This window comes from Lepidochelys kempii, chromosome 14 (assembly GCF_965140265.1).
Source record: "Lepidochelys kempii isolate rLepKem1 chromosome 14, rLepKem1.hap2, whole genome shotgun sequence".
NCBI classification, from domain to species: Eukaryota; Metazoa; Chordata; order Testudines; family Cheloniidae; genus Lepidochelys; species Lepidochelys kempii.
Window position 1 is genome coordinate 15,459,867 of NC_133269.1, and position 24,344 is coordinate 15,484,210.

Here is a 24,344-nt window from a genome sequence, read left to right on the forward strand (position 1 = left end):
GTGTCTTGTACTGCTATAGCTATTCCCTTATGGAAAGGGGAATAAAGAATATCAGCATAACTGCATCCATATCATGGACTGTACAGGTACAGCTATTTCAGTTACCCCCTGCCTCCAACTATCGTAATTCACACGTACAAAAACTGTGTGTAAACCAGGCCTGAGTTTGCAATGAAACCTGAAACCATGCAAATTGTCTGCATTTGAGGATTTGCCACCCACAATTGGGCATGCCTTGGTAACAATCCTTAGATAACCATGTGTTCTAAAACATGGATCCAAGTCTGGAAATGTTACGATCTGTTTCCTGGACGCTCCAGTGACTTCACCAAGGGTAATTTTAAAATCAGATGTTTTACTGATTGGCCAAACCACACTGGTTAAAATATGGGAAGTTGTCTTTAGTAATAGCTGCCCAGAGAAATGTCATGACAGAAAGGAAAGAGATGTCAAAATGATCAGTTACTGAGCAGCTTAATCATGCAGAGCTAAAACAAAAGGCCCAAATTCTGTGTGCTTTACTCGGGTACATCTACACTGCAGCTGGGAGCATGCCTCCCAGTCCAGGTGGACAGACTCACGCTAGCTCTGCTTGAGTTAGCATGCTAAAAATAGCAGTGGGGATGTTGTGGGTGAGATGGTTTTGGACTCCGGTGACTTGCCTGTTGAAATGAATGGGATTTCTGACCTAGCAAGGTGCTACTCAACTAGAGGAGAAAGAATCAGACCTAATAAGTATAAGAAATTCAGCGAAAGGACCTCAGGGCTGGATTCTCCTTTGCTTTGCACCAAATACTGTCATTGGGTATGTCTACACTGCAGTCAGAGGTGTGGCTGCAGCATATGTAGACATAATCGGACTAGTTTTGATCTAGCTAGCTTGAATAATAATTGCAGTGAAGCTGCAGCTGCATGGGCTGGCCTCTGGAGTACGAACCCAGGGTCCTGGGCAGGCTGTTGTGGTTTCACTGCTAGTGTTACACGAGCTAGCTGGATCAAAGCTAGCTCGGTTATGTCTACACATACTGCAGTCGCATCTCTGACTGCAGTGTAGACATACCCGATGACACCTGTGCAGAGTGGCGTCATTCTGAAATGGTAGCAAGGTATGTCCACTTTGCATAAGTGTACACATCAATGCAAGGTGCAGAGAAGTAGAGGACAGACCCTAGGGGCCAGGTTACGATCTCATAAATCCAGATGAACTCGATTAACTTCATGGCCACTTTTCTTTTTATTTGTATGGTAGTGCTCTTGGATGCTGTAAAATAGTGAAAAAGCAGCTGCAGTGGGGGGAAAACCCAGAACCATGGTCTCGTCTATGCAAAACTAGGAACCTCTTGGACCTGGGAGAAATAACCAAAATGCAATACATTTTGCATCTTTCCCCCCGTAGTGCTTGACCTTCAGCAGCAATGACCCTCTTTCCTACTTTCCCATCCTTTCTCCAGTGTGCTCTTCATTGCAACTCTTATTTATTCCTTGTGTTTTATAAAATTCGAGAACACTCACACACCAATTACTCTGGTTGGCTCAAACGCTCAAGTCCTGGCTCCAGCCACACTGTTATTGATGTCAGTGGCAGCATATCCCGAAGTCTGAGTAAAAACACCTGACCCCGTGTGTTGCCCGCAATTAATTTATTTTTCTTTGGCTACTGTGACTCCAATTGCTGACTCTTTGCTCCCTCTCGCCTCAGGACGTGGGGCTGCTGGAGATCCCCGCAGAGCTTGCAGCGCTCCTGCACTCTGCCAAAGGTAAGAAAACCCCTCCATCCCACTCACTCGGTTCTAACTCACAGTGTTTGTGTTCGTGGCTTTGCATGTGTGTGTGTTCGGCACGCTCTCTTGCCTATATCGTATCTGCTCTGTTGGTGTTGGAAATGTAAACATGATAACGCCAGGTGGATGTGTATAAGGGCCTCCTCCAAGATACAGGGATAGAGAGGCAGCATTGTCCGGCGGGTGCAGCACGGGGCTGGAGCTTGGGAGACGTGGGGTTTTATCCCCCTAGCTCTGCCACTGACCTACCATAGGAATATGGGCAAGTCATTTTCCTTCTCTGTGCCTCTTTCCCCTTGTATGGCTCATATATTTAGGTTGGAACTCTGTGGGGCAGGGCCCGTCTCTTGCTGTTTGTACAGCACCTAGCACATTGGGGCCCCTATTTCAGTTGGACCTCCTCAGTGCTGCCATAATACAAATTAATTAGTCATCAGGGCAAGACACCTGTCAATGAGCAGACGGTGCTGGGTTTCCCAGGCACCTTGCCCATGGAAGCATCCCCCAGGAGATGCAGATGATGAAGCATTGCAGCCAAAGAGATGTGTGGTGAATCGTGCAGGTTGGGAATGTTTTGACAAAATGCCTTTTCCCCTCCATTGGAAAATGCTGATTTGTCAAAACCAAAACTTTTGGGAGGAACGTATCTGTTTCAACAAAGCTTTCATCAGGAAGGATTCCTCTGGTCCAAGAGAGAGGGGCAGACAGAGACATCCCAGGAATAACCTGATTCAGAGCAGGAGGTTGGACCTGGCTTTCCCTTATCCCGGCTGAGTGCCCTGAACACCAGGCAATAGGCTATTCCCTCTCTCCCCACTTCCCTTCCCTGCTCACCTCTGTTTTCAATTCATGAACTTTTCTGAAAGGTCTTGACTTCGTCCCAGTGCAGAATGAGAAAGTTTTGAAATCTCAAAAGCTTTCTTGGGACAGGAAAACCTTTTGCTTCCCCTAGAGCACTAATAGGGTTTAACCAGAGGAGGTGGAAGAGCGGGAGGTGCTTGGCTTGGAAAATGGAGGGAGAGGAGGCAGGAGGGAAGGAAAGTAGCGTGGCTGGAGTGCTGGAGAAGACGTGCAGGAACTGTGTTGTTTGGGGAAGTCTCTGCAGCCAGGGAGGCGATTGTTGTCCTATCGCCCCTGATAAACCCCTTATCTTCGGCCTCACTCATGGTGACCTCTGGTTGATTTATCACCTGGGACACTGCCAGCATTATTTATACACCTGTGAAGGAATGGAAACCCTTTCAGAGACTTGGCCTGCGGCGTTCCCTATGGGCGGCTTCACTGCTGTTGGCGTCAGAGGTTTGGTCCACACCCCTCACGGAGCTAATCCTGGAAGTGTTGTTTTCATGACCCCTCTCTGCTCTGCTAACTCCCCCTTTCTAACAGAGCCTTGAGTCCATTCTCTGTCCTGTCACTCCAACCCCAGCTAGAGAAAAGGCAGAGTGAGGGTGAACAGAGAAGCCTCTCCGCTGTGTGTGGGCAGGGGTCTGTGGGGATGGGGAGATAGCGTGGGTGTCTCGGGTAGGAGTGGTGCAGAGGGCTGCGAGGGGGGGAGCAGGTGTCTCTGTGGGAGGGAGACTTTGTGGGTGTCTGGTGGGGGAGAGGGCGATGGTGGAGATGGGTGGTGTGGGTGTCTCAGAGAGGGAGGTTGGTGTGGTTGGCTTGTGCGATGGTGTGGGTGTCTCTGGTGGGCAGGGTGTGTTGGTAACTGGGTCTGTGGCACCGTGTCCAGTTGCGCCGGAGGCTGAGTGTCCATTTTCTTTCTCTCTCTTACAGGTCAGCACCATGCCCAGGCCAATCAGATCATGGAGGTTTCACCTCCAGAGGTCAAGACCAAGTGCCACCTCTCCCTCCCACCCAACATCAATAACTCTCCCTTCTCCGCCTTCATGAAGTCTCACTTCCAGGTAGGATGCTGCTGATGCCAGAAGCCACAGGGACTCTTCCATTCTCTCCTGCCTCCTCCCTGCTTGTCACCTCCCCCTGCTTCAGTGTTGTCTCCTCCTCTCCCCGCCTCTGCCAGTCTGCCCCAGGTTCCACAGCGTTCTGCCTCTCCCCCACTCTCTCACGTACTCATAGGTGCTGAAACTGCCGCACCGCCGGCTCGAAGGGCTTTCCATTATATTCAGGGTTTACAGTTTGGTTCAATGGCTCTCCACTATACACATTGTTCCAGCGCCCCTGCCCATACTTTCTGTGTCAGGACACTTTCCTGGGCTCCGTAACCTCCTCATCTCTCCGCTCCGGTACGTGCCTGAATGTCGGGGACTGCAGACACTCCCGCAGAGGCTGCGTGCGCTGTCTGTGCTGTGCGTCCCCGTGGGCTGTGTCTATGGCATTGGGTTGTCACTAGGGACTCTGCCTAGGAGTCTGATAAAGGACTGAGCCCCGCATCAAGCCATCTGCCTCCTCCTCAGCCGCTCTTTGCCCTTGTTTGTCTGGCACAGCTGGGAGAATGCAGAGTCCCGCTGTGGACTCTGGCTCTCTCCTAGGGCCTGTAGCAGGGTGGCACGCTCCAGCCATTGGCAATGCCAGCCATGAACACCATCCTTTTTCACCTCCTAGGAGCCCAACTTCCCTGCCCTTGGACAGCCCCTGCAGCAGCCCTTAACCCGCTTGGAGGGCGAGGACACGCAGCGCGCTCTGGAGATCAACAAATTGGTGAGTGCGGGGGGTGGGGGTGCAGCTGTTCATTACAGAGCTAGCCTACAATATTGGACAATCCCAAAGTAACTCCACTCACCTTTGTAGTGGGGCATTAGTGAAATATGAAGGCACATTATACAGACACTGTGCTCCTCTAGATGCTTTCTGTCTCCAGAAGGGGAGGGGCTTTGCTGGGGTTCACAGGACCCCGAGCGCAGTGGTACCCCCAGAAGGAAAGTCATGCACTCTGGAGGTGACAGCGAAAGAACTGAGAGCCAGGAGGACTCTGGATTTATAAGCCAGCAAGTCACTCACCTGCTCTGCGCCCATGGGCAGGTCCCCTGACCTCCCTGAGCCTCATTGAAACAAGCTGGGAGACAGGAGGGAGGGCGGGATCTGAGCTGAGCTTTCCCAGGGAAATAAATTGGCTAATGATACGCGTTAATGCTGGCGATGGGCACCCGGGTGGGAGCAGCTGTGCTGCAAAGCCACATGTGAGTTGCTGTGTTCTCACTGGTGCTGTGCTCACCCCTGTACATTGCATGGGCTTCTGGGGGCATATCTCATGGTTCTTAGTCCTGCACCAAGCTGAGCCACTCTTTGGTTCTGTCCCAGTGAATGGTGGGAGAACTTGTCTGTCCTTCTGGGTTCATGGGGGCGGGAGGGCGGAGATTGTGGAAAGGCAGTGCGGGGCTATCAGCACTAGGGTGACCAGATGTCCTGATTTTTTGGGTCTTTTTCTTATATAGGCTCCTATTACCCCCCACCCCCTGTCCCGATTTTTCACATTTGCTGTCTGGTCACCTAATCAACACTCTAGTGGTTTAGCTTGCATCCACACAGCAAAGGGGGTGGGTTACCAGCTTGAGTGAAAGCACTTTAGCCTACAGCCCCAGCTGGGCCAGCTAGCCTGGGTTGGGTGAGGGTTTTGTGTGTGAATGGGGGAGGGAGGAAGAGGTTTGGGGCAACACCCAGTGTGGACGGAGAAGGGACTATGTTAACTTTAAATTGTATGACGTGAGAGGTTGTTAGAGTAAAGTGAAATTATCTGTTGGGGCATGTTGTTGTATGGAGATCAAAAGCACATATGTGTTAGGGACAGAGTCACAGAGGTTTGGACTCCTGAATGGAAGCTCCCCCAGAGGGGAGAATTGAAGGGTCATGGCTGGCTCAGGAGGAGGGAGGGCGCAGGATCACAGGGGGTTGAGAAGGTGGGCTGTGGTCAGGAAGGAAAGGCTCTGGTAAGTTTAGCAGTGGGAAGTAGAAGGGTTACTGAGCACCATTTTGAGGTTTGTTATGTTTACTCTGGTTAAGTAAAACACTAGTGGTTTTTCAATGCCAGCAATGGAATGCATAGACAGGGTGGGGAGGTTTGAAGAGGGCCCTCAAAATAGTTAGGAAAAATGGCCAGGATCACCTGATATATTTAAGGCAAGTGTCCTGAGAGGAAACTGCACAGGGTAGGAGGGCTGTACTAAATGTAAATGTAAATGTCTATACTAATGCTTATGTTCGAAAGTGTTTTGTGGGGCTAATTGTACAGACCTGATATAACATGTGAGAATGACAAACCACAGGGAAAGGGTGGAGTGAAGGAGGTCGGAGTTACAGCAATACAATCATGCAGTGACTCTCAGTGTAGGCATGTGATGGCTCAAAGTTTAATGAGACTTTGGGCATGGCTGCTGTTCCTTTCCATTATGTTGCATTTTGCAGCATCTGTGGCTTCCCTTCTAACTGGTTTATTCTGTGATTGAGTCTATATATTTTAAAAAATGCAACTCAATCTTACAGTCCATGCTGAAACAGCAGAGCTGTGACTTTACCCTTGTTCTATTGTCTCTGGGAGGGAATTGTCTGCTTTACTGTCTTATGGAGGTGTCTTCGGTAGCGGTGCTTTTGTACGTGGACAGAAGTAGAGATTTTTGTTTAAAGAGGGGATCCAGCCTCTTTATCAAAAATACAATGTATCTTCTTCAAAATTGCAGCACTTACTCTTTCAGTACAGTATGGATGTTCTGAGAATTTACATGCAAATCTGTTGATGACTTTAGGGATTCAATTGAATTACACATTAATTTAATTAATTAAGAAATTTAGTACCCTAAATCAGAACTTTCTTTTGTCTCCAAAGATCTCACTAACAGATCAGCACAGACCCTTCAAACTTCCAGGATAGTGGAAATAATGAGGAAAAGGATAAATAATGCTTTTAAAAAATGTGGCCTGTGTACAAGATTTCAGTGAGTTTTGTCCATACAGGAAGTTTGAAGAGTCTCTTCTGTTACCGTTGGAGACAAAAGAGTCTCAGCCTGGGTGCTAAAAATTTGTAAAGGGCCTACTTTACAATAATTTTGATTCCTAACCTTATTCATAGGTTTCCTTGTGAATTCTCAGAACCTTCATTCCGTAGTCAAAGAGGAAGTGCTGTAATTTTGGGAAACGTGCAGTATTTTTCATACAAACCAGAGGTCAAATCTCTGCTTTAAGTGCAATAATCAGCCCAGCCTTAACTATGGAGTTTTTACTAATGCCTCCATAACACTTAGCATTTTTTAATATATAGATCTCAGAGCTCTTCACAAAGACGGGGTGAGCATCATTTCCTTCACTGGACAGACAGGTAAACTGTGGCCCAGAGTGGGAAGGTGACTCACCCAAGACCACACAGCAGATCAATGGCAGAGTCAGGAATATAGATCAGGAGTCCTGGCTCCCAGTCTGATGCCCTATCCCCATGACATGCTGCCTCCCGAATTCTCCTAAACCTTGGGGGTGCCTGAAATCTGAACCCCAATTCAGATCTGAATTTTGTAGAGGGCTCCTGGGGCCAACTGAACCTCCTAGTTCAGAGGTCTCCGGAAGTGCAAGGTACCTGCAATTGCAGCTTGGGTCTGAATGTTTTGATTTAAGCCCCTTGCTGCTTTTCCATTGGGTTTCTTTTAGATCCTTCGGTTCATCGGGGACAGGAACCTCCAGAGCTGGCAGGAAGTGCTCCTGGGTAACTACATCACCAGCCGAGGACTGGGCAACCCAGCCCTGCGCAATGAGATTCTGAGTCAGGTGGTCAGCCAGGTGTGGAAGAACCCAGACACAGAGCAGAGCCAGCGAGGCTATACTCTGATGGCTGCACTCCTGAGCGCATTTACCCCTTCGCCAGCACTGGAAAAGCCCTTGCTGAAGTAAGGAAGGGGGAGAGATGGCTCCTTTTTTATTGCTGTTCCCAGAGAAGAGCAGCATGTATTAAAGGCAGCTGCCTGGTTTACAGGTTCGTGTCAGACCACGGGCTGGAAGGCTACAACGCCGTTTGCCAGCGCAAGATCCTCATGGCAATGCAGCAGACAGACACGGACCCTGAGGTCTCCCGTGCCCATCCTCCCACCCTGTTGGAGTGGACCGCTAACCAGAGGAGAGGGAAGATGGTGCTGGATGTCTTCACCTATAATGGTAACTAGCTCCTGCCCTTCCCAACTGCGAGCCCCTACGAGGCCTCTGCTGACGCAGGAGTTAGAAAGGAGGCTCACCTTCCTGTGGCTGGAAGTGGGCACAAGACCTGTGCTACTTGCTGGCATGAGCATGAGGGTTTGAACCCGGTGCCCAACCCCTCCCAAAGGCAGAGGCTGTTCGGATTCAGGGTCTTGCCTGTTGTAGAGACAGAGGCTGGAGGCTCATCTAGAGCCAGATCCAAAGTTTCAGTTCTTTTGGGTTTGGCCCATCTAACCAGGGATTGGTGCCCTGACTGTAGCCATCACTTGCTGTTCCTGCTCCAGCTAGGACAAAATCTGCCACTTCCTCTGCTCCCCATTGCTCTGTGTCCTCCAGCATGAGCCACTTTCCCTGCTGTTCGCTGATTAGCTGAGCCTCCACTCCCGGCTTTTTTCCCTCCCCCAGAATGTTTCTATTATAACGTACTGCCTTTGTAACTTAGTGTGTGCTTAGCACCTCTGCAAACCAGGCCTCAGGTGACACAAGTTGGACTTCTGCAGCGAGTGGCTACAGGCACCTGGCTACTGATTAGAGCTTACACACGTGGGATCCAGAATGCCCTGGCATTGGCAAGCACACAGTAATGGAGCCCCCATGTGCTAGACCAGAGAGAGCACTCAATCTGCTCTCGGCCCCTCTGGGTCTCCTTAGCAGCCTGGGTGTGAGATCCTCCAACAGGGCTCTCCGCATGCTGCCATCTTGTGCTGTTCTGGGTTCTGTGGAAGGCTCTATGCTGACTCTCTCTTTCCTGGGCTAGAGGAGATGTTCTCTGCTGAAGTAGAGTCCTGGACAACAGGGGAACAGTATGCAGGCTGGATCCTGAGTTCAAGGTACAGGCCAAGGGGGGAGTGCTGCTGTTCTTTGGGTTCACATTGGGCAGGGCTGCAGGCCAGGAGTAATAAATTCATCCCTGGAATAGTTACATTTCCCACCATCACCTGTTCTCTCTCTCTCTCTCCAGTACCTGTGCATGGGATTGCACTATTTATACCTCCAATAACATAAGAATTGCCAGACTGGCTCATTTAGTCCAGGATCGCACTTCTGAATGTGGCCAGCACCAGCTGCTTCAGAGGAAGTTGAAAGAAATCCCATACTGGACAATTGTAGAGTACGAGGGAACGATTCTTCCTGACCCCAGGCCCTTAGTGGTTGGCTCCTGCCCTGAAGCATGAGAGTTTGCAACCATTATTTCAGAATAGAATTCTGTGAATAGCTTGGGCTCTTGAGCCTCTATGGACTGAACAGTTCTAACTCCGAATGGTTTAGTACTGTGGGAAGTGGTTGGGATTGGACGGAAGGGAAGAGATTGAAAGGTGGGTGGGTGGAATCAAGGACTCCACAATATGGCATGGAGCCTCCTATGACTTTCTCTTCTGTATTCCTTTTTGACACTGATGTGCAGATGCAGCCTGCTTTGTGTGTGTGTGTGGGGGGGAGGGGTGCAGATGATGAACCCGAAAAGGGTGGTGGTGGTGAGGATAATAATGATTCTTAGCTCTCTTATAGCACTTTTCATTCATAGATCTCAAAGCACTTTACAAAGGAGATCAGTATCATTGTCCACATTTTAAAGATGGGGAAACTGAGGCACGGGGCTAGGCAATGACTTACCTGACGTCAACCAGCCGCTACTGGAAGAGCCAGGAATAGAAACCAGTCTCTTGAGTCCCAGTCCTGTGTTCTATCCACTAGGCCACACTGTCTTTGGGCAGGCCAGCAAGATGGGGCTGGTGAAACCCTGGGTGGCAGAGCCCAGTAAAGTGCTCTCAAGTCAGGAGGAGTTGTGTGTCTCCCAGAGCTCAGAGCGCAGGGAGAGAGGGAGGACCGTTGATCCCAGGGAGAGAAAGAATGGCCTTGGGGCATGGGAATTGGCAGATCTGGGTACAGTCCCTGGCTCTGCCAGATTCTCCATCTGATCTTGGGCAAATCACTTAATCACTCTGTGTCTCACTCTCCCGCTCTGAACAACAGGGATGGTGATCTGTCCCTCACAGGGGGCTATGAGGAGAGATCCATATATGCTGGGGGAGGGTTAGGGTTAGCTGGGGGCTGGGTGCAGTCTGCTGAGGGGAGGAATAACCAGCCTGGACTAGAAAAAAATGGTGCTAGGGGAAGGAAATTGAACTCTCTTCTTCTCACCATGTCTTCCTCCCTCCCTTCCCCCATCGCCCTGGTGTTCCTCTGTGCTGAATCTGCCATTCTCTTCCTCTCCCTCTCTCTCCCTGCTCTCCCATTCTCAGGGGTTTGGATAAGGACCCTCGAGGGTGGTCCGTCTCCATGCTCAGAGGTGAGGTGTGGTGGGACCTGCCTGGCTGTGACTTCATGCTGGATCTCATTGGAGAGATGGAGGAGGCCGGCCACTCTTCCCTGTCCTTGACTGACTATCCCATCACACCCGAGTGGGAGGGGAGCCTGTCCCGGAGCGCCTCTATGGACATGTGAGTGCCCCTCGCTGCCTCCCAAACATACATCCCCACTCCCAGCACTTAGTGCTTTTCTCAACTCTCTGACTTTCCCTCCGACAGGATGGACTGGGACATCCCTCCTGCACCAGGCATTCAGGCTCCATCTTTCCCTCCTCCCTTTCCGCCGCCGTCCTTGGACACTGAGAACGTTTACACAGGTGAGCTCCTCCTCAGGAGCGAGGCAGGCACCCAAGGAGTCAGACAGAGTAGAACCCCAGTGCACGAGTGGCCGAAGCCAGCAGCACTCAGGGAGGCAGGGGGTGGGGGAGGGCTCGTATCCAGTGTAACGAGACTGCGGAAGGGAGCGGGAGCTATTCCACACCTAACTGGTAATTGGACCCTTGTTTGCTCCCAGAGCTGGGAGTCCAAGGTGTCCCAAGGACCCCCAAAGGCCTAGAGCACTATGTGGATGACCTCTTCGACCCAGTGCTCCATCAAGGGTCCAGAGTGCCAGTAAGTCTCATGCCGCTTCCTCCCCTCTGTCTGTCTTCAGCTGCCTTTCCTTCCCTCTCTCCCTCCTTCTGCCTGTGTCATTCTGTATGTTCCTTCCCTGAAGTTCAGCTCGGTGGGATGGGGAGATGTGATCCCAGCATGCCTGTGTGTGTCTGTCTGTCCTGCTGCACACTCTGTCTGTCCATCTGCCCCACCCCCTGTCCTGGTGAGCCGTGTAACGCTGGGCTCTCTCTCTGTAGGATATGGAAAATGGAGGGAGCCTGGCTGGACGCATGAAAGGAGGTGGAAAGATTGGACCCACTCAGCAAGGAGCCTTTCCTTCTGCAGGTCAGTAGGGGGGAGGGGGTGGGGTGAGCATCCTGGGTCAGCATGTGGAGAGGCTGTGTCAGGGACTGCTGCTGGGCCGTAGGGGTGTGTGAGCTAGAGTGGGCCAGCTGGTCTCTAGGACGAGGTGAGGCCACGTGCTCGACTGATTGATTGATTCACAGTGTGTTCTTGACTGGGTCAGCGCGTGCCCCCTTGGGAGGCTGCAATGCTCTGGGGAGTAGCCCTGGAACATAATTTAAGAATGGCCCTAGTGGGTCAGACCAAAGGTCCATCTAGCCCAGGTGCCTCAGAGGGAATGAACAGAACAGGTGATCATCAAGTGATCATCAAGATCATCACCAATTCCAATATATCTTTTTTGAGATTGGGCGACCACATCTGCACACAGTATTCAAGATGTGGGCATACCATGGATTTATATAGAGGCAACATGATATTTTCTGTCCTATTATCTATCCCTTTCTTAATTATTCCCAGCATTCTGTTCGCTTTTTTGACTGCTGCTGCACATTCGGTGGATGTTTTCAGAGAACTATCCACAATGACTCCAAGATCTTTCTTGAGTGGTAACACTAATTTAGACCCCATCATTTTATATGTATCGTTGGGATTATGCTTTCCAATGTGCATTACTTTGCATTTATCAACATTAAATTTCATCTACCATTTTGTTGCCCAGTCCCCCAGTTTTGAGAGATCCTTTTGTAGCTCTTTGCAGTCTGCCTGAGTCTTAATTTTGCCACCTCACTGTTTACCCCATTTTCCAGATTGTTTATCAATAGGTTGAATAGGGCTGGTCCCAGAACAGAGCCCTGGGGGACACCACTATTTACCTCTCTCCATTCTGAAAACTGACCATTTATGTCTACCCTTTATACCTACCCTGTACTAGAGGGTGCCACCGTGCTCCTCTCCCAGAGTCAGACTGGCCCCGGGCAACCACCGAGTTGCTGTGCTCAATGTCTCCTCCTGCCAAGAGTCTGATGCTTTTCTCCATATTGAACCTGGAGATGGCTCACCCCTCCCCCGCCCCATAAGCACATCAGTGGTGTCTCGGGTCCACCTTAGTCCTTCCCACAGCACTAAACAGACCCATCAGCCTCCACAGCATGGGCTGCCTCTGAGTGGAGGATTTTAATCTCTTTTTATTGCTTCCTCCCACCCTTCCCCATCATCCCAAGCTATTCAGAGGGTTAGTAAGTCTGAACCATATTCAGATTCTTGCTCTTGCCTTTGGGTGTGTTCGTTCTCTCTCTCTCTCTCTCTGTTTTTTTTGCCTGTTGGCTTGGAGTCCAGGTTATATCTCAGTGGGGCGTAGCCAAGCGGTGCCGTGGGAATACCTGTGGCTGTTGCAAACATGGGACATACGGGCAGCTTAATGATTATTGCAAGTCTGTGAGATGGGTTTGGGGGGAAATCCGTAGCTATTGCAGATCTTTGGGGCATGGCCATGGGACACACTTGTGGCTATTACAAATCACGGCGGCGTGGCCAATTGCCAGACACGGCTAGTTAACAAATCAGCGAGGCATGTGGGTTCTCTCTTGGGGTGTTTTAAAATGGGTTGGAACAGGGCCATGGGGCAGGTCTGTACCATTCTGTGGCTCTACGGGAAGGCGTGAAACCCTCCTGTTCTCTGCTAGCAGTGACCATGGCCTGGATGCCACAAGAGCTACCAGCTTTGTACACAGTGGCCTTCCTGTTTCACAGCCTGGTGTGCAGCAGGGGCTTATTCCAGGAGTGGGAGGACATTTTTTCCCCGCATCCTGTCCTGGTGCTCCGTTCTGTGTCTTCTCTGGGCTGTTTGCCCATCCAGCCACGTTTTGGGGGGGACTATCAAAGCGCTGGGTGTGGCAGGTCCAGAGAGCTTTGCCCAGCAGTTGAAGACATTCTCCCTTCTAAACACAAATCCTGCAGACCTGGTTTCTTGGGCTCAGTAGCTTCCTGGTTGGGCTGGAACAAGGGGTGCAGAGTGAGGCTGGGTGGGGTGCAGAGCCCAGAGCGTGCTGTTGAGTGGGGTTAGTCTGTGCTAATCTGCCAGGCGTCCCCTCCCGCTTGGCCAGTTCTCCTGACGACTTCTGCCTGGATGTTGCTGTATAGCCTGCTGGGAGTGATGGGAAGCCCCATCGCATGTCACCGTGCTCTGTAGATATTGGTAGTGCCAACGGCAGCAGGTCTGCACGGGGTGCTGCCTGGGGCAGGGAAGCGCTTTCCTACTTGGGAGTCACTGACTGTGACTGTTGCCCTGTGGCATCTTTCCTCCTAGGCTATCCCGGAATGATGCAAGTACCAACTTACCACCCCATGCCAGTGATGGGTGGAATGATGCCAGCACCCATGCCAATGATGCCAGCACCTATGCCAGGTAACAAAATGCAAAAATGTCCCAGTAAATAAAAGGGGTGGTACCGTTTTTGGAATGAGGGGATGGGCGGGCGTTGAGTAAGTATATTTACACTGGCCTTTCACCCTTGGGGTCCCTTTGAACTCTCTGATTCTATGATGCACTTTACAGATGACACATACAGGAGTTGTAGCAGTCACCCCTGAAATGCAGCCACCTCTGTGTTGGAGCATGGCTGTTCAACAGCCCTACGGCCACGCATGATAGTTTAGAGCAGGAAATGGAAAATGTGTGTCGTATCCAATTGAAAGTGCAGGAGGGGTTCAGGGAGGGAGGCAGAGTATAGTCACCCAACTTGGACTGGCCCAGGACAATCTCTTGTTTGTTTGCAGATGGGCAAGCTAAGAGGTACACTCCTGGGGTGGGCTCGGTTCTGCCATGTGCACCTCATTATCAGGCTCTGATTTTTCATTTGCCCCAATTTTCATTTCATTTTTCATTACACTCACCGCGTGCACCCCAGACACTTCTGTGTCCCCAGCCTGATGTGCAGTGGACCCTAGTGGGCACTCGCCTGCCCCACCGGGAGGGCAGCTGCACTGGCCCCATTATTCTTTATTGTGTCGTCTCTCTCTCTTCCCCAGCCATGGTTGCGCCCCAGCCCATGGTCCCAGCTGTGGATCCCAATCAACTCGCAGCGCAACAGCAAGCCTTTATCAACCAGCAGGCCCTGCTCATGGTGAGTGGAAGGGAATGGGGGAGGGGACACGTCTCTCTGAGGAGAGAATGTACCAAGGTGAATGCACTGAGAGGGCTGAGCTCCATTCCCTTCCCCACCGAGCCCAGTCTAGCTTGTCCCTGACATGCTGAATTTCTCTGCCATGTGCCTCTGAGGGTATTAACTGGTGTGTGTAAGTGTAAAGATTTGGTCACTTAAGCCTGTGAAGTGAGGAACCCTTATTATCTCCGTTGTGCAGAAGGGGAAAGTGAGGCACACAGAGGGTAAGTGACTTGCCCACAGCCACATTATGGGTGAGTGACAAAGCTGGGAATAGACCACAGGAATCCCCAGCTCGAAGCACTAGAAACAAAAGCCCACAGCAGCCAACCGGGGAGTCACTGGGGATACAAATCCTGCAGCATCTCTTTCTGTCTGGCCCAAGGTGTATTAACTCCGTAGCCTAGCGCCTGACAGTACGTTTACCCTCTCTGATGGAACAACCTCATCACTGAGCGCTTTACGTGGATGGTGTGGTGGGGATCCAGAGTTCCTTGAGCGTGCCTGCTTGGGCTGTGGTGGGTCTGGCCATGCCTTAGCCCATAACACTGGGGAACCCCGAAAAGTTACATAAATAGGCCTGTTCAGGAGATGAGTGGTTCTGTGCCTCCTGGGGGAAGAATGGGGGAGGATTTGCCCCGTCTCCAGTGTGTGGGTACGCAGAGGTCATGGAGACTTGGATTTCTTCTTCCAGGCTCAGCAGATGACCCTTCAGGCCATGACAATTTCCCAGCAGCAGCAGCGACAGAGGTCTCCTGAGCCCTCAAGGCCAAGACAAGCCCTGACTCCGCAACCAGCCCCAGCTCCAGCTCTGGCCCCGGCCCCGGCCCCAGCCCCCAAACCAAAGAGAACCAATAACCACAAGAATGCTGCACCAGCAGCTAAGACACCAGAGCCCCTGGCTGATGCAGCAGAACCGGTACCAGCCAGGCTGTCTCCAGCAGCAAACTGAGTTTCCATGTGACGGTGCCCCTGTTCCTCCAGTAGCCTGGTGGAGGTGGAGGGGGGTGGTGGAGAGCCTCGCTCAGAGAGTTGTATACAGCTACCGTGCTGAGTCCTGTCAAACTTCACTCACAGAGGATTAAAGATGCAGGACCAAATGTTGGGGGATGGGTTGCCATTGACGTCCGTGAAACTGCAGGGTTTGCCGGTTCATTCCCATCTGGCCCTGATGTTCATGCAAACTCTGCAGTTTCACTGACATCAATGTCAAAAGCCTCAACACTGAGGCCATGTCTGTGCCACGGGGACTATATTGGCACAGCCATGGCGTCATTGCCATGCTGGCACAACCCTGTCGTGTAGACGCAGCCTACGCTGACAGACAGGGATTTTCCATCTCTGTAGTAACACAGCTTCCCCGGGTGACAGTAGCTACACTGACAGCAGCATTCTTCTGCCCACCTAGCTGCATCTCCGAGCTACAGTGCTCAGGGCTGTGGATTTTTAAAACCTCTGAGCAATGTAGCTGGATTACCTAAGTTTTAAGTGTAGACCAGGCCTGAATCCCTTGCCTTGTCTTGCAGTTACCTGCCTTGAGGGTGTGGACGGGAGCTTCGCTCTCCTTCCTGCCTCCATCCTTGGTTCTGGGCTCAGGTTCCTTAGGGGTGTGGGGGGAGCTGGGTCTCCCTAGGGGTGTGTGTGAGGGGAGGCTCTCAGTGCAGCTCAGCAGGAACTATTGTCTATTTCATATAGCGTTGTCTGCACAGTTGACACACGCACTTCGGAAAAGGGTCCGAGCCTGGATCAATCCGAACACTCCCGGCACTGGGGGAAGTTCTGGATCCAGATCGGAGTCTGAACTGCACCGCTGGGCCCCATCTGTGTGTGTAAGAGAGAGAGAGAGAGAAAGGGAGTAGTTAAGGGGATTACGTGGTCAGCCAGGACAGAGGAAAATGCCCCATACTGTATGTGTGTCCACCAACAGTCCTAACTGGGCTTGTTTGGGGGGCGGGTGTTGTAGATCCACGTCTACCAGGAAGAGCAGCTGACAGATAGTGACAAGGACTCCGACTTCCAAGACACCTTCCAGCAGAAGCGGGAGTACTTCCAGAAAATGGGTGAGTTGCTGCCAGGCCGTGAATCTCACCCCAAATGGGACCCAGCCTCCCCTGGCTTTAGCAGCCATAAGCCAGCCTGTTCCTGAAGCTGCTCCTGGTGCAGCAGCGTGAAGCCCAGAACGGGAGGTGTATGTGCAGAACTCATTCCAAACCCTGTGTGATCCTGGCCCATGATGGGCTGGATCACAGGTTTTTTGGGGTCTCCTGTTGGGTTGGAGAGTGTGTGTGACGCGTGCGGGGGATATGACCCCCATGCAGAGCAATTGGTGCTTTAACACAGAACTCTGCCTGCTCCAGCAGCAGCGTGGCAAGGATAGGGCCTGGCACCACCAGACCTAGAAAGACCTTGCCTGCTCTGTGCTCACCCCCGGGCCCTCCTCTCCTTTCAGGACAGCAAACAATCGAGTTGAAGAAAGTCAGGCCCCCTTCCAAGAGCTGGACCCCTCCAGGAAATCCACAGCAGGAGGAAGAGCGGTCCAGCCCAGAACCAGAGACAGGTGAGGCCGTGCGCTGAGGAGGGTGAGAGACCCTGGCAGGTGGAGAGCTCTCCCAATGCAGGGCCAGATCCTAAGGGGGCTGAGCACCTGTGCAGGACGCTGCTCCCTTGGATTCTCGACAGAGTCAAAGGATCCTATTGTCCCCTGCCCAAGCTCTCCCCCAAGCCCCACGACGACTCCTTGCAGCCCCTGGAGCTGTGTGCTAGCGGCCCCACCCCTCCCGACTGCTTTAGGGTGCAGATGCCAGAAATCCCATGCTCCCCCCATTCTGGTAGAGTGGAAACACACTGGTCCCACTGCCTCTGATGCCTCCTGCAGCTGATGGTCAGAGGGCAAGAGGTTGGCAGCCATCCTTTTGATCTGGGAGACCTGAATGGGGAACCTCTGGAGGCCACTGAGCAACACACAAATGCCCCTGCCTCACTCCGGCTTTGAGTAGCTGTGAACCCAGCCTTGATGTCCTGCACAGTCGTGCAGGGTTGCATGAGCGTTCATTGATTTTGTGAACTCCCTGTTCCACCTCTTGCAGTCCAGCCTGGAATGAAGCAGCGGATTAGGGAGGAGAAGGCCATGGGCTTTGGGGAGCAGGGGTAGCTGGGAAAGAGTGATGGAGCCCCCCAGGGGTGTGGATCCCCTCTGGGGAACAGGAGGCAGCTTTTAGTGCAGAGAGGAGCTTTCTCTTGTGCTGCTCACCGGCTCCCTTGGTAAATACCCTCCTGCCCCGCAGCCCCGGCGCCCCCTTCGCCACGTCCCGTGCCAAAGCAGAAAGTGCAAGAGAAGAAAGCAAAGAAGGAGCCATGCCCTGTGGTGGCTGCAGAGTCGGCACCAAAGAGAGAGCCCAGCCGGGAGATCCGCAACATTATTAAGATGTACCAGAGCCGGCCAGCCCCGGAGCCACAGCCCATCATGCCCGTCAGGTGAGGGGGTGGGGCAGGCAGGGAAGGGGAGGAATCATGTCCCATGCTCTCTGTGTGATTGCATTGGTGCCATGCTGCCCCATGTGTAAACTGGGCAGGTCTGTTTCCTCTTGCCCTCCAGGAGGCCGTCCAAGTCCTTCCTGAAGAAGAGTGACCCCAAGAACGAAGCTCTGGCCAAGCTGGGGATGGCGAGCCCTCAGCCCCCAAAATCGGTGAGCGCTTCCCATGCCGACCCCAAACCAGCACACGTCCTATTATGGCTTCAGCATCCTCTGATCTACTGTCTAGTGGTTAGAGCAGGGGACTGGGAGCCAGGACTCTTGGGTTCCACTCCTGGCTGTGTAACCCAACCACCCTAGCTATACCACTCACTTGGTAGGATGGGTTATGGGTCCTAATGCTCATTAATAAAGCCTTGGATGGGAGGGCCCCAGGGTCATGACTTCAAGTTGTTATATCAGTATGTGTTCAGGGCTGACCAAGGGACAGACCAACCTGGGGATTGCTGTCCGCCCGGTGCTGGCTTGGCCATGGGGATCCTGGCAACCTGATGTCTTTTTTTCCACTGTGCTGTGGGTGGCTGCACCGCTGAGCACTGGACTACTGCACGTCTGGCTTTAATTAATGCACGTCTGTGTGTAACCTGGCTGCCGGTTTATGGAGCTCCATATTGTTGCCCCTGTGGTTCCTGCCCCAGGGCCTGGCAAGCTGCCCCTGCAGCTGCTCTCGGAGAGCATCCTACCCCGAACCCACAGAGGCAGAGTGTGACCGTATCGAAAACGCTTTCTCTCTCTGCTCCCAGCCCTCCTCTCTGAAGAAGAGCCCCAGAGGAGCTCCGCCTCCTCCGCCCATCAAGAAGGGCGAGACCGCCACATCCATCAGGGAAAAGCAGCAGCCTCTCTTGAATCTCTTTCGCCAGCAGCCGGCCGCTCCCGCTGCTTCCCTCATCCCTCCACCTCCCCCACTCCTGCCCCCACCCCTTCTGCCTGCTGAGCAAGCCACGGAGCCGAAAGGTGAGCGGGGCCCTTCCATGCCACACCCAGGGGTGAAAGTAAGTCGAGTGACTTATCGGTACTTCTGGAGCCAGTTCTGGCCCCCGGAAGGGTCGGGGTCTAGGGCGGAAGGGATGGGGTTGAGGGGGTCAGAGCCAGCCCCAGCCCACCCTGTAAGGTAAGTGCCCCCCCCCACCGGGGTAGCAGCAGCAGCCCGGGGCTCCGGGGGCTATTTAAAGGACCAGGGCGGCAGAGGCAGCTGGAGCCCCGGCCCTTTAAATAGCCCCTGGAGCCCCCTCTACCCCAGGGTTCTGGGGGCTATTTAAAGGGCCCGCAGCTCCCCTACTTCTACCACACTGGTCCTTTAAGTAGCCACTGGAGCCCTGGAGTAGCGGCGGTGGGACTCCAGTGGCTATTTAAAGGGCCCGGGCAGTAAAAGCAGGGGAGCCCCAGGCCCTTTAAATAGCTGCCGGAGCCCTGCAGCCGCTACCCCAGGGCTCCAGCAGCGGGGCTCTGGAGGCAATTTAAAGGGCCTGGGGCTCCAGCTACTGCTGGGAGCCCCAGGCCCTTTAAATTGCCCCCTGGGGAAGCTGGACTGCCCCAGTACGGTACACCGGCTCTTGCCGGTACACCGTACCGGAGCGTATCGGCTTACTTTCACCTCTGGCCACACCCTTCCCCTTCAGTGGTGTGTGTGGAACGAATTTGGGGGGTCTTAGCCCAGTTCGCAGTGGGCACATGGGCACATGTAGTAATTGGTTTCTTGCTGTCAGCCAACAGGCCAAGGAGTGAACAGGCCGTAGGACCTGAAACAGCCTCTGTCCCGCAGAGCGGGCCCTTCGGCTGCGGTTGGGGCATCCCAGTCGTGCGGTGTCAGGGAATCTCACGCTGGCGCTGCGGGTAAAACGAGGGCCTCGCCCTCCGGTGCTGTGGACTGAGCCACTTTGGCCAGCACTAAATTGGCTTGTCAGTGCAATGGAATGCAATCGGTAGAAACGTCAGAGGGGCTGGGCAGATCTCACTACAGCTAAGAAAAGCCAAGGACCTTTGGGCTGAAGCTCTGCCAAAGTCCAGCCAAGTTTCAGTATTAGACTCGTTATCAAAGCTGCAATTAAAGTGGTGACGCACTTTGGAATGGTGAGGAATGTGAAGCATAGGGATCCTGCCTTTCAGAGCCCTCCTGAGGGGCTGGGCTCCTTCTGCATCACAGCCCACTCCAACGCACTCGGAGAAATCGACTGACGTGTCTGAGAGGCAGCATTGTTGAGTGGTTAGAGCATAGGCCTCGGAGACAGATCTGGCTCTATTCCTGGCTCTGCCATTTAGGCCTGGGCTGCACTTAAAACTGAGGTTGACATAGCTACAGTGCTCGGGGGTGTGAAAAATCCACACTGCTGAGCACAGTAGCCATGCCAACTGAACCCCCAGTGTAGACACAGCTAGATGGAAGAATGTTTCCATCAACCTAGCCGCAGTTGCTTGGGGAGTTGGGAAAAACCCCTTCCATCACTGCAGGCTCCGTCTATGCTACGGGGCTACATTGGCATAACTACGGTGGATGCCACAGCTATGCCATTATAGTCCCCATAGTGTAGACACAGTCTTGCTTGCTGTGTGGACTCTCCATCAGCCTATAAAATGGAGCCGATCCTTACCTTACAGAGGAGTTGGGATGCGCCCATTACATTCTCTGGGAGTTTTGTCTTGGATTACAACAGGAGCCATTCATTCATAAATATTCATCGAGTGCTTTGCGCTCCTCAAGGGAAGAGCGTGCTAATGATGTGCAAAGCGCTAAGAGATGTTACTAAAAGCACTGGAGATGTTACTGTAAATAAACACTCCATTTGTATTGCACCCTCCACAAATATCTTCGTGCATGGCAATTATCATGGGGCAGAAATTGCTGTATTGTAGAATACTGCCCCTCCTGACTTTCCCACTCGTTCTAAAAACGCAGGTGTTGAGGAAAGTCCAGGCAAACCAAGATATTTGAAAATGCCTAAGTGAATTATAATGGAAGTCTTAACCTTGGGATGTCTTTAGTCTGTGGGCCGTCTCCAAACTCTGAGGTGTCAAAGTTGAGACCATTTGCATGTAAACATTTGTAACTTTAAAACTGCCCAGCTGATTGTCTTCAAACCTAGATTGTTTAGTCAATCTCTTGGACAATTAAAAATCAAGTCAAGCATGAAGACTCTACGTGCCATACTGGTAACTCACTGTCTGTAAGATTGTATAAGAGTTTCTATTAGATCATTTGACAATCAATCATTTAAAAAGGCATAAAGTGAGGCCATATTCTGATGTGTAAGCATAAGAGGGCAGCTGTTCCATCTGGAACTCTCAAGTTCCTCATTTCTTTCCCTGGAATGGACTTTGCATATGTAACACTGTGTATAAACATTGCCAGACATGCCCGATAAGTCACGCCATTATCCCTTTTGTGCGTGAGGTCACGTGTTTAGTGAGAACAGGTTGGTCGCTGATTTCTGAAAATGTAGCTCTTTGAGACGATGCAGCGCCTCCCTCCTGTCCTGGCGAGTCTTTGGCTGGGGACACAGCATTCCCATGGTGCCCCAGAGCTCCCCTGACTCTCCTTTCCTCCCATTCAGGCTCTGGTTGGACAATGGCAGAAGAAGATGCGGGCATCAAGACACAGCTCTACAAGCTCACTGCCAGTGTCAGTTTCTCATATGCCACTACACCCTGGAAAATCTTCCTCCGCAAAGAGGTATGGCCTGTCGCCCAGGGGTTCCCACGGCAAGGATGTGTGCCAGCTGCGGAAGGGAGGGGTGCAGTCACCCCCCAAAATCTGCAGCCGTAGGGAAACCTTGCTTTGCCTTGTGCTCCATCTGTGCTGGAGACAGTACAAAGCCAGCTGCAGTGGTATGCCCAGTATGACCCAGTGGGTAGGGAAGGCACTGAACTGGGAGTCAGGACCCAGATCCCTTGTTCCCAGCTTGCTGTGTGTCCCTGGGCAAATCACTGCCACTTTCTATGCCTCAGTTTCCACACGTATGGTTGCCCACCTTTGTAAAATGTGAGCAATGGAGGAAAAGCACATATAGGCGACCTATTTCTGTAAGCTGCCTCTTTCTTCCTGGATCCCGGATGGCCCACCTGCCGTGTAGGGAGTGTCCACTTTGTAACGCAGCATCTCTGGGAAATAGACCCACACAAGAGGAGGGTTAGGACTCTTGCAGAGCTGGAGGTGGGGCATTGGGACAGTCCCAGGTCAGTATTGGAACCAACAGACACCTACTGACTCCTCCCAGCCCTAGCCAGCATGGAACCTAGGAGAGTCCATGTGGATTGACTGATCCTCCAGAGCCGTCTGATTTCCTTAATTATCGCGAGCATGTCTGGCAGCTGAGCACCGCTGACGCGGCCAGGCTTCTCCCATTGCTCCACTGCTTTGGTGATGAGTCTTTTCTCCTTTAGCTCTCTTCCCCCAGCACTGCTGTCTTTGTCTCCAGTGTAAAGCTGGAGGTTGACCCTTTGTCTGGTGGTAGGACAGCTGGATCACAAAACAGTTCCCACAGGAGAACCTGTGGTTACAAGTCTAACACTGGTGATGTTTTCATTGTGCAGGTGTTTTACCCCAAAGAAAACTTCAGTCACCCGTATTGCTTGAACCTTCTATGTAAGCAGGTAAGTGTGTGTCCCATTCCATCCTCTCTGTTCACTAGTCTCTCTAACATTCTGCCTCCCATCTTCATCATTAACTATGTTGGTCCCTCCCCTGTATCGGTCCAAGCCATGCACCTGCTCTCTGCTCCCTGAGTCTCTAATTGATATGCAGCTTCAGAGACTCCACTGGGCTGATGTATTTAGAAATATCTCCAGTGGAATCCCAACTGCTTTGTTCCTTTGCAGATCATGCAAGATACTTACTCGGAGTCCTGCATCCGGATCTCCAAGGAGGAGAGGCGCAAGATGAAAGACTTGTTGGGTAACCGGTGGCTTGGTTCTTCCCCAAGGCGGGGATGCAGAACTCTTAGCAGGAGCTGAGAGGGTTACATGAGAGAACCTGGCATGGGTGATGCTGCAGGGAATAGGAGTTGTATTGGCAGGATGGCTTCACTAGCATTAAGCCTGCAGCATTTGAATCTGCAAAGCAGCCTGGGAACATTAACTAATCCTCTTGGTGGATCTGTGACCCAGAGACATTTAGATGGGGGTAAACTGAGGCACAGAGCAGTGACATAGAGTTGCCTTAGGCTGCATCATGAGTTGGAGGCAGAGCCTGATTAGAAGTTTGGTGCTCCTGCCACCAGGCTCCATCCACTAACCCCATTGCCTCAATGGGAGTTTCATTGGATGTAGCAGGCTTTGAGGGGACGAGTCACACAGGTGTGTGCTGAACCGCACTGGAGTGTCCTTGTCCCAGCGCTTGCCAAGCCAGCAAAGGCGGCTTGGCTTTGGGGATTGTGCTAGTGGGAAGGGGGCTGCAATGACACGCCGTGTGGGCTGGATATTACTTTGAAGAGGGCACGTTCAGACACAGGGGGCTTCCTTCGTCAGAAAGAGGCACCAGCAGGGGGCAGGAAGTTAGCTGTGGAGGGAAGAGGCAGGAGAAGTTTTTATTGTGGGGAAGACCGAGTACCACTGGCCCAGACAAGGGGGGCCCCGATATTCAGGACCAGCCCCTCCCACGGTGGCTGGGAATAGGGCAACTTGGAGACCCAGGGACCAGGTGGTCCCATTGTGGTGACTTTTGGGTAGAGATGGGCTCCAGCTGCAAAATTCACCACTGGAGCCCAATTTCCAAAGGCCTCCAAGTTGGGCCCCTCGCTAGCTGAGCACAATTAGGATGTGAACTCCTAGTGGAGAGGCTGGGCCATCCCTACCTTTGGTGACAGAGCTTCTGCTTTCTGTTCCTGGCAGCAGAATTCCAGGTCGGCATGGACACCACCTCCATTCTAGAGGACGGGATAAAGAAGAGGATTGTGCTGGCTGCTCGGGATAACTGGGCCAACTATTTCTCCCGGCTCTTCTCAGTTAAGGTGAGTCTGTCTGTCTCTTCTCCAAACCCCAGATCAGCATTCCCTCTGCCCCCCGCAAGCATTGGGATAGTGGGGGAATCAAAATTCAAACACAGGCCCAACTCAGCGTGTGCCCCTGGCTCCTTTCTTTATATAACCCCCATTTCCAAACATTCTACACCAGGGGGTATTAAAAACCCTGATTCTGCAGCTCTGTCCCATTTTGTGTCCCTTCCTATCCACCTGTCATATGCTCTCCCTATCAACTCTTTTCCCTTGTCTGTGTCTTGCGTTCCCTCTCCTATCTCTTCTCCTTGTCTATCTTTCCACCCCCCTCCGATTCTCATATCTCCCTGTCTGTCCTGGCTCCCTGCTTGACACCTGCCATCCTCTCATTGCCTACAAGTCAATTCCCCCAGCATGCCCCCATCCGTCCTTTGGCCTATTTAGCGCTCAGTCTTGTCCCTTGGTCTCTGCCTGTCTGCTGTGCCTGTTGATTGTCAGACTGGTGTAGAAATATCACCAGAGTGCTGCATTCAGGGGCTGGCAGTACCTTGTCACCTTTACATATGGAAGAAAAGGTCTCCCCAGATGCATCCTTTCAGAC

General features: G+C 52.3%; 1 protein-coding gene across 1 annotated transcript in view; it reads left to right on the forward strand.

The window, feature by feature from the left end:
* Positions 1–24,344, forward strand: part of MYO15B (myosin XVB) — an 80,247-nt gene that overhangs the window by 38,934 nt on the left and 16,969 nt on the right. The window contains exons 25-46 of the mRNA XM_073310453.1: positions 1,700–1,757; positions 3,558–3,688; positions 4,347–4,442; positions 7,374–7,609; positions 7,696–7,874; positions 8,671–8,743; positions 10,157–10,354; positions 10,442–10,539; positions 10,737–10,834; positions 11,074–11,161; positions 13,428–13,538; positions 14,141–14,244; positions 14,978–15,202; positions 16,247–16,343; positions 16,733–16,840; positions 17,568–17,757; positions 17,879–17,969; positions 18,560–18,770; positions 21,365–21,483; positions 22,344–22,403; positions 22,629–22,704; positions 23,640–23,758. Of these exons, the coding sequence (XP_073166554.1) occupies positions 1,700–1,757; positions 3,558–3,688; positions 4,347–4,442; positions 7,374–7,609; positions 7,696–7,874; positions 8,671–8,743; positions 10,157–10,354; positions 10,442–10,539; positions 10,737–10,834; positions 11,074–11,161; positions 13,428–13,538; positions 14,141–14,244; positions 14,978–15,202; positions 16,247–16,343; positions 16,733–16,840; positions 17,568–17,757; positions 17,879–17,969; positions 18,560–18,770; positions 21,365–21,483; positions 22,344–22,403; positions 22,629–22,704; positions 23,640–23,758 (2,766 nt within the window). The remainder of the gene's footprint in view (positions 1–1,699; positions 1,758–3,557; positions 3,689–4,346; positions 4,443–7,373; positions 7,610–7,695; positions 7,875–8,670; positions 8,744–10,156; positions 10,355–10,441; positions 10,540–10,736; positions 10,835–11,073; positions 11,162–13,427; positions 13,539–14,140; positions 14,245–14,977; positions 15,203–16,246; positions 16,344–16,732; positions 16,841–17,567; positions 17,758–17,878; positions 17,970–18,559; positions 18,771–21,364; positions 21,484–22,343; positions 22,404–22,628; positions 22,705–23,639; positions 23,759–24,344) is intronic.